The 10,320-nt window shown below is 39.8% G+C and overlaps 1 protein-coding gene across 1 annotated transcript in view; it reads left to right on the top strand.

Annotated features, from left to right (window-relative positions):
- Window positions 1–8,780: 8,780 nt before the first annotated feature.
- Window positions 8,781–10,320, top strand: part of LOC106880069 (uncharacterized) — a 1,729-nt gene continuing 189 nt past the window's right edge. The window contains exon 1 of the mRNA XM_014929877.1: window positions 8,781–9,096. Coding sequence (XP_014785363.1) covers window positions 8,781–9,096 — 316 coding nt within the window. The remainder of the gene's footprint in view (window positions 9,097–10,320) is intronic.

The following is a 10,320-nucleotide window of genomic DNA, read 5'->3' on the forward strand; positions in this document are numbered from 1 at the left end:
TATTATTATTATTATTATTATTATTATTATTATTGAGTGAGAGAGCAGTGCATGCCATCAAAGTGACTCTGGGATACAAACATGCAAAGCCCAATATACCCATCACTACTCGTCTGATAAGGGTACACCAGGCACATGCATCACAACCATATGTGCGCGACATGGTGATCTCATATTAAGATAAACAGCGCATAACCTTGCATCCCGCTCAAAAGATCCCTGAATAAGCTTTGTTTAAGGATGTTGAACAAAACACCCATGTTTCCAAAGGTGAATTATTTAAACCCCAAAGAATTCCTCTCAACACATGGCTATGATGCTCCCCCACTACTTCTGCTCATGATCAGAGATGCACATATCGTCAGCCAAAAAGGAATATGCTCAACTAGTTATGGGCAAACAACTGACATGCAAAAATGTGGGATTGAGAAGAATATTTGCTGTAGCCCATCTTTTTATACCAAGACAAAACAATGTACATGATAACACTTCAAATCAATTAAGATTAGAAGCCATGAGAGCCACTGCCTGGTATTGCATCATTATTATTGTTGTTGTTGTTGTTGTTGCTGCTGCCGTTCTTGAGCTAGAAGAATCCTTAGCACGCTGGACAAAATGCTGAGCAGTGTTTCCCTTTCTCTGAACGTTCTGAGCTCAAACTACACTGAGATGGACATGGCCTTTCATCGTTTTGGGGGTCGATAAAATAAGAACCATTTGAATACTGCGAGCTATGTAATTGACTTACCAGAAATTGCAGGCTTTGAACCAAAATTTGAAACCATTATTATTATTATTATTATTGGCGAGCTGACAGAATCGTTAGCACGTCGGGTAAAATACTTAGCGGCATTTCTTTACGATCTGAGTTCAAACTCCGCCGAGCTAGACTTCGCCTCTCATCCTTTCGGGGTCGATAAATTAAGTACCAGTGAAACAGTGCGGGTCGATGTAATCGACTATCCTCCTCCCACAAATTTTCAGGCCTTGTGTCTGTAGTAGAAAGGATTATTATTATTATTGTTGCTGCAGTTGTTCTTGCCGTTTTTGTTTTTATAATTAAATAAAATTGATGACGAGCATAATCATAGTAATGATAGAGATACGTTTCATCATACTACGACTATTAATAAGTTTTTATCATCATCATCACCATCATCATCATTAGCATCATCAACATCATCAACAGCAACAGAAGAGCCGGATCGTTTTGTTGCATTTCTTCGGCCGAAGTCAACCTTGGCTTTCAATACCCCTGCGTCGATAAAATACAGTACCAATCAAATACTGTTGTCAATGGTATCTATTTCCACTGCCTATCGTCATGTATATATACATATACATATACATACCTATATATAAATAGACACACACATACACGCACGCACACACACACACACACACACACACACATATATATATATATATATTTCTTTATGCCCACAGGGGGATAAACATAGAGGGGATAAACAAGGACAGACAAAGGGATTAAGTCGATTACATCGGCCCCAGTGTTCAACTGGTTCTTATTTAATCGACCCCGAAAGGATGAAAGGCAAAGTCGACCTCGGCGGAATTTGAACTCAGAACGTAACGGCAAACGAAATAGCGCTAGGCATTTCGCCCAGCGTGCTAACGTTTCTGCCAGCTCGCCGCCATTTATCATATATACCTAAATGTGTATATATATTCATAAGCATATACATACATTTTTACTTATATCTTTCTATATGCGTAGATTTATTTATAATCATATAAATAGGTGCAGGAATGGCTGCGTGGTAAGTACCACATGGTTCCGGGTTCAGTCCCACTGCGTGGCACCTTGAGCAAGTGTCTTCTGCTGTAGCCACGGACCGACCAAAGCCTTGTGAGTGGATTTAGTAGACGGAAACTGAAAGAAGCTCGTCGTATATATATATGTGTGTGTGTGTGTGTGTGTGTGTGTGTATGTTTGTGTGTGTTTGTCCCCCAACATCACTTGACAACCGATGTTGGTGTGTTTACATCCCCGTAACTTAGCAGATCAACAAAAAGCCCGATAGAATAAGTACTAGGCTTACAAAGGTAGTGCTCCGAATGGCCGCAATCAAATGACTGCAACAAATAAAAGAATAAAAGAATCAAAGAATAAACACACATACAAGAACACATATATACATACATACCTATATATATATATGTGTGTGTGTGTGTGTGTGTGTGTGTGTGTGTGTGTGTGTGTGTGTGTGTGTGTGTGTGTGTGTGTGTAGTCAACTCAAGGATATCATATCCTCATTAGGGATTAATAAATCCAAAATTTCACTGGTTTAATCTCTAACAAATTAGAAAAAAGTTTCCACGATGTGTTATAGAATTTAACTAAAACAAAAGATCCCTGAAGAGTTCCTGCCCCATACAGCTTAAATTCTTAACATCGGATTTAACTCAAATGCTTTGAATTATGCCTTACCAAGGAGCCAGAATCGAAACATATGTAGGTTTTTGAGTTTCTATTGTGTTTTTTAAATTATGATGCAAATAAATTATGATGCAAATAAATTAACTGTTCATCCTCAACTTTCCATTTTCTTACATTATCAATTTTATCTATATATACAACTAATAATGTATAACTGTAAACAAAGAAATTTACGTACGTACAAAACCTAATATTACTCTATTACACGATATAGCATACTGTATACAAAGCCAACACGAAACTACAAACATTATAGCGAAAAAAGCAGAGAAAATTGAATGTATATATACAAGCAAATAAGAGAGTTACAACTCAACAGCAATATCGTGTGGAATAAAGCACAGAGACGGTTTTTTTTATTACTTTTTAATGAACGACGGAGGCAGAAACAATATGATTGACAATAAAAGATGGAGTTCTTTGCAGAGACAGGAGAGGAGAATCAGGAGATAAGTGAATGTTCCAAATAAAAATAAATAAATAAAATAAATAAAATAAGAAAGAAAAATTGTAGATATTGTGTGTAACTTTTAAAGGAACGGTCTTTCGTCACCAACATTTGTGTAAATGTCACGAAAAGTCAACTTGTTGAATATAAGAAATAAACGTTATTTGACATACGAAAGACAAAAAATAGAAAGATACTTACACCTACAGATAGAAAAATGCACAGACAAACAAGCACACATACACATTATTGTCGAAATGTATATGTATGTATATATGCATGTGTATGTGTGTGCATGTGTATGTATTTATATATAAATGCATATATAAACATATGCACACATACACAACTCTATGCATGCATGTGTGTGAGCGGGTGTGTATGTGTGTCAAGTCTGTAGTTAGAATGTTCTAGAAAACTAGTTGAGGAGGAGGATGAGAAGGAGTGGACAGTATAGTGGTGGGAGGTAGAATCATGTACACGTGATTGGCAGTGAAGTTAACACAACTGGGGAAGAGGTGAAGAAGACAATACTATGGTTGGAGGAGGAATAGTATGGTAGTGGGAGGCGTATGTGTTGAAGTAGCTGCGTGTAGTGAGGAGAAGACGAAGAGAAGCGGAAGAAAGAAGAGGAGGAGAGAAGGGTAAGAAATGGAGGGGAGTGATAAAGAAGAAGAAGAAGAAGAAGAAGAAGAAGAAGAAGAAGAAGAAGAAGAAGAAGAAGAAAAGGCGTTGAGATTTGTGAGGAGTGATGTCAAGAATTCTCGCTGAGTCCGTTTTGCATCCAATACATTGACAGTTCTTTTGTAAGAATAACAATTCCATCGTTTCTGAATAAATTGATGTTTAATTTTAGCACAAGGCCAGCAATTTTAAGGGACGGGGAAGTTGATTACAGATGATTTGTTTATAGTGATCAAGTGCTCGTGTAGACATAAGCTCAATCACTCCACTGGATGCGCATTACAGGTACAGGTAAAAAGGGTGTCACATGTCAGATGCCGAAATGATCGCAGAACAACGTCAAATGAGGTGCTCAAGCATACAACGCAACGCCCGGTATAGGAATCGAACCCACAATCTCGCAATCGTGAGTGCAACACCTTAAGCACTAAGCCATGTGCCTTGACATATGTATATGCATGTATATATATATGAACGTATGTATTTATGTGTGTATTAAGCGAGAACACTGCCAATGCTCAAGTAGTAATTCATTTATCTACCCCGAAAACACCAAATACAAAGTCACCCTCAGCGGTTTATTATTATTATTATTATTGTTGTTGTTGTTGTTGTTATTATTATTTCATATACGATCAACAGGTTACATACACTGTTGGAAAAGAAAAATCCTAACATCAAGCTACATGAAGTAACCTTAGAGGCCAAGAACTCTCCAAAGTATTCTAGCTATCCCTAATAACACTATTTTCCGGATCTTTACTAAACTGGGTTTTATGTTTATTTCTTTTATCCAACTGTTCGGATCTTTAGGGATAGTTCCTAATGCACCTATAACTACTGGGATACATTTTACCCGCACTTTCCATAGTCTCTAATACAATTGCTACGTCCTCGTACTTTGCTATTTTTCTATACCTCTCATATTGATATTTTTCATCATTTGGGACTGTAAAGTCAATTATCTGGCACTTTCTGTTCTCTTTATGTACTACTACCGAATCAGGCCTTCTAGCTTCTATTACTCTATCAGTCTGAAAATTGAAGTCCCTCAACATCTTACATTTCTTGATTTCTAGCACTTTACTAGAATCATTTTCATGCCATTTATCATTATGTTCAAGTCCCAGCTTTCCACATAGCTCCCAGTGGATTGCTCTCCGTAGAATGTCATATCTTTTCTTGTATTCTTTCTGTGCTTGCATGCTACATTCACTTACTACATGAGTAATCCTTTCCTCTGTTGATTTGCATAATCTACCTTGAGAATCTACTTGGTTTTTGTCTATCTTGGCTTTTATACAATTAGTCCTTAATGCTTGATCTTGTGCAGCTACAAACAAACTTTCTGTCCCCCCATCCTTCAGCTTTCTTTTCTGTAACCATAATCCTGTCTCACTACTACTATTTGCTGCAACAGTCTTTGAGAATCTAACATGCAACGCCTTCTCTTGCCAGTCAGATAATAACTGTGCTTTTAAGTTTGTTTGTCGTTTTGGTTTCCCTATGTCTTGCTGTGGCTCTAGCAACTTTTAATAAACTTTCTTCACCATTACCTACATAGGAGTATATATCTACTCTAGCCAACTCCACGTAATCTTCTAAAGATATTAACCCTCTTCCGCCTTCCTTTCTAGGTAAGTATAATCTTGCTGCTCTTGTCTTTGGGTGGAGTCCTCCATTCATTTTGAATTCCTTCCTATTTCATCTGTCTAGCTTTGCAAATTCAGTTTTTGTCCAATCTACAAAAGCTGCTGAGTATCTAAGTAATGATACTGCCCCGGAATTTACTGCCTTCACTAGATTCGGCCATTTAGCTTCGACGTCATTAGCTTCCTCACCCTGCTGATGTACTTCTCAATTTTCGTTTTCATTTCTGTAGTTAGTACCCTGTCAGATTCTAATACTCCTAGATACTTATAACTCTCTCCCCTTTTGAATGATTTTAATGTCTGGCCATCTGGTAATTAGATGCCTTCGCTGTAGACTACTCCTCCCCCTCTCATGACAAATATTGCCCACTTATGTCTGTCAAATTCCATGCCTATATCTTTGCTGAAGAGTCGTAGAGTCTGTATTAAGGAATCATCTCTTTTTCATTCTTACTAAAAGCTTCAGATATATCCATGTAGAGTAAATGGTTAATTTTTCCCTTACTATTTCTGAACTGATACCCTGCCTTTGCCTTCCTTAATACTAAACTGAGGGGGATCAAACATAAGACAAATATTAAACGGGGACAACGAGTCCCCCTGGAAAATTCCTCTTTTGATATTAACTTTCCTAACAGTGTGCCACCTGAATAGCGATCGACTTTCAATTCTTCATGCTAAAGCTAATTAATTCTCTTATGTTGCCTGCAATACGGAATATACTCAAACATTCAGTTATCTATGTGTGTGGAATCATGTCATAGGCTTTCCTATAATCTATCCATGCTATTGTTAGGTTTTTCTTTTTACATTTTACTTCATTTACAACTGCTTTGTATAATAGATTATGCGTTCCTCTAGCCTTCTTCCTGTAACCTTTCTTTTCTTCTGACAGTAAATTCTGGTTGTCAAGGTGCTTGTAAATGCTTTCTGAAAGCATTCCTGTTAACAGCTTCCACACTAATGATAAGCAAGTGATTGGTCTATAGTTGCTAGCTGTATTACCCTTGCTCTTACCTTTCATGATGAGTATTGTTCGTATTCGCTGCGGTATTTACTATTATTATTATTATTATTATTATTATTATTATTATTATTATTATTATTATTATTATTATTATCATTATTATTATTCAGTAGTTTTATTTTTATAACGTGCTTTCACTTCACTACCGAGCGCAGCTCTGTGCGCCTTGGGTATGTGCTGTGGTTTGCTGTGGTGCTCTTATTATTATTATTATTATTATTATTATTATCATCATTATTATTATTATCATTTGCTGCGGAATACGTAAGACGTTCTTTCGAACATTGTGCGTTAAGTTATGCTTTAAACACCCCATCTTGTGTAAAATAAACAAACGCACAATATGGCGTCGTCATCATCACCATTACCATCGACATCAGCAACCATCATGACAGCCCTCCCACAGAAGAAGATACCCCCTCATTCCCAGCGACAACAACAACAACAGTAGCCTAAGCAATGTGAGACATCGTGAAGCATGTGAAATCAGCAACAGCAAGAATGCGAAGACGGAAAAGTGAGAGACAGAAGATAGTAGAAATAACTGCAACACGACGACGACATCTATTGACATCTATGAAACGGAAATCACCAAACCAACGACAAACACTGATTTCATGAATTTTGAAACATTTTCTGACGTAGCCAACTTTAAGAAAGAAATGTTTCGGTTGGCCCTTGATGAAAAAGCAAAAGAATTGTCCCAAGCCAAACAAAATCATAAAAATTGAGGTGGGTAAGACAGCGGTTCTTGTATCTCCTGAATAGTTGGAAATGAATGGAAAACAAACAAGAGCAGGAGAGTAGAAATAGCATTTATATGTCAAGTGGATGAAATTTCGAAGAACATCTTACAAAGAGGTAGAGAGTATGGCAGCATCGAGGTCCTTTTCAAAAATGAGGAGCTCTCACGTAAACATGCTGTAACGCTCCGATGGCGTGAGAAGTGGGTCCTGTGCCCAATCTATCTCGCAAAAAGAATTGCTACAATGAAAAATATCAGGTGTTACGCCAGATGTGAACGTAACGCGCGTAGTAGAAGTGAAACGGAAGAGGAGGAAAAACTGGTCCGGGACAACCATTGAAATCTTGCTACTTGTGAAGCCGGAAAACATGGAACAAGTCCCAGACCTTATACAGCTGCCCAACGGAGTCGACTTGAGTGTTATAGTAAAAGGCAGAAAACCTAAGTGCGACATTTGTAGGGCTACAAGCCACCTCAGGGCTTTCTTCCCCCAAAAGACAGGAGTCACAAGGCCACTCCTATCTCCCACACAAAACCCTCAACAACAGCAACAACTGAGACATTATGCAACACATGCAGCCTCATTTTCAGGTTAAATCAACAGCGAAACCAGGATTTCCGACACACGTGATCTGGCCCCAATCTTCGACGATTTTGCAATCTACGCATCTCTTAATCGGCCTGGAATGGGGGTGGGATTGCAGTGCTGTTTAGGAAAGGCCTAGATCTCGAGGTACGGACAATATTCCTGGAGCCGAAAGGTAAGGTGGTAGTCTTTTGATATGAGTAGAAGCGAAGGTGGTGCCTTTAGACTAGCTGTTGAGTACGCCCCAACCGGGGCGTGGCAACCAGATTTCTTCTGACGTTTGGAGATTTTCCTTGGGACATCTCGCTCTTTAGTTTTAGTGGGTGATTGGAACGCCATTTGGATGCACACGTGGATAGGATGGGGGTTAGCCGATAGGAGGGGGAGTGAAAAAGTCTCACAAACCTGCTCAATTGTTCCCAATTGGCTTACAGGTACCGACTAAATTTCCCGAAGTGCCAGTGTGGACATGAGCGAACAACACTGGGTCTTCCAGATCGTATTTAGACAAGATATTCTGTAGATCAGTAGATAGAAGAGGCCTATGTTGTCTATCGGCTACAAGACCACAAATTTGTGATCTGCACGGTCGACTTGGATAGGATCGATAGGCAGGGCCCTGGGTACTGGAAGCTAAACTCAATTTTCCAGGCGTGTCAAGAATTCAGAAACCGAGTTAGCGAGTTAGTCCTTCGGAAGATGGCGGACGCAATCGTCAACAGCCGGCTATTAGTGTAGAGGCAGTAGAATTTAGTAAGGGAATAGCCTTAGAGGAATCTAGGATAGAAGGAGAGTTAGTTAGAAAGCTAGAGGAGGTACTTTGAAGAGGCATCGCGACTGACGTGTTGGCGGCGAGATTGGCTCTTCCTCAATTCTTAAATGCCAAGCATGAAGGTTGCATTGTCAGAGATAGGACCCGTGCTCTAAGTCATGAAGGGACAAAAGCCGTTTGATGGTTCCGGGTGGAAGAAGTGCAACGCGGCAACAAATCCACATTTTGGTCTTTGACGGACCGGACGGGAATATGGTACACGAGTCCAAGCAGATATGTACGGAATTTCAGCAGCACTTCGCCGAAATGTTTGGGGTGCCTGGTATTTTGAGGATGGAGTTGGATTTCACCTCCTACCTCTAGGGACTGTCACGCCTTTCGGCCATGGATGCGGGGTTCTGCAAAATGCCGATAACAGCCGAAGACATATGGGACGCGATGTCGAGCTGCACAAGGGAGAGGTCTCTGGGGTTCGATGGTCGGCCCTTCGTGCTTTATCTTCATATGCCAGACTTGTTTAGTGATCTCTTGGCTGATATCTACCACAACTGGCAGCAAAACGGGAGAATATTCAGTGCTGTGAGCCGTGGTGTGGTAGTGCTGCTGAGAAAGGACCCGAACAACGGGGACCGATTAGATCATGTTTGTCCCATAACTTTGCTAAATGCAGATTATAAGATTTTGACCAAGGTGTCAGCCAAAAGGTTGACGCTTATTGTCGGTAAGCTATTCGGTAACGCGCAGACATGCGCTATTCCGAACAGATCTATTCGCAACAACCTCCACAACACGCACTACATCATAGAGAGGGTAGCGAAGGAACCTAGCATGGGTGGGGCTCTGATCAATTTCGATCAACCAAAGCTTTTGACAGGGTCAACCATCAATACGTGGATGCTGTCCTCACCGCAGCCGGCTTCGGTCCCGTTTTCAGAGGCTGGATTGCTGCAATGTATAGTGGCGTCTGTTCGATGGTCGAAGTAAACGGCCATCTATCGGAATCGTTTATCATCGGACCGGTCCTCTCGGTCTTTCAAGGATGCCTGCTCTCTCCCTTTCTGTATGTTTGGTTCTCGAGCCATTACTAAGGAAGTTGCATATTTCGAAGGGCATTCAGTGTGATCTAGGATGTGGAAGGTTCGTATGGACTTATGCGGACGACGTCTCTGTAATAGTGTCGGACATCTCGGAAATTAAAGTGATCGGCTCTACCTTAAACGGGTACGAAACAGTGACAGGAGCAAAAATTAATCAGGAAAATTGGTGGGTCTGCAGCTCGATACCTGGAGAGGCAGGTTCAGGCCAACCGACAGCTTTGTAGGGCGCTGGACGGAAGGACCGGTTAAATTGCTTGGGGTCTGATTTATCTCGGACCTCCAGGTGGACAAGAACTGTACACACCGTGGACTGGACACATACTCCAATGGTGCTCCCAGTAAGCATCCTTATATTAACGTAATGTGTAAAAAATACATTTATGACTATTTCTTGAAGTTAGTTATAAATGCATGCGATAATGTGTTACGATTTACATTTTATTAGATGAGTCATAGTTGACGTAATAAGTACTCTGTAACTCACAGACTGTATGCCTTGTTACGGACAGAAGTTGAATTCACACACACACACACACACACACACACACACATATGGCGGAAACTCATATTCATGTTGTTTACTGCAACAGGAGGGAGTAGTTAGGTATAAACAGATTAAACCTAGAAGTAACAGAAAATGGTGTTCCCATAAATAGCACTTAATGTCCGAAACGTGGTTGACGTACCTTTACCAACCACTTATAACGTATCAGTGAATAGAACGGAGAAAACACGATGCAAATACACAGGAGAAATATAAAAAGAACTGTAAACCTATATACATATATATACTCATACATCTCATACATGTACACACTGATATATATATATATATATATATATATATA

The sequence above is a fragment of the Octopus bimaculoides genome, chromosome 23, assembly GCF_001194135.2.
Source record: "Octopus bimaculoides isolate UCB-OBI-ISO-001 chromosome 23, ASM119413v2, whole genome shotgun sequence".
NCBI classification, from domain to species: domain Eukaryota; kingdom Metazoa; phylum Mollusca; class Cephalopoda; order Octopoda; family Octopodidae; genus Octopus; species Octopus bimaculoides.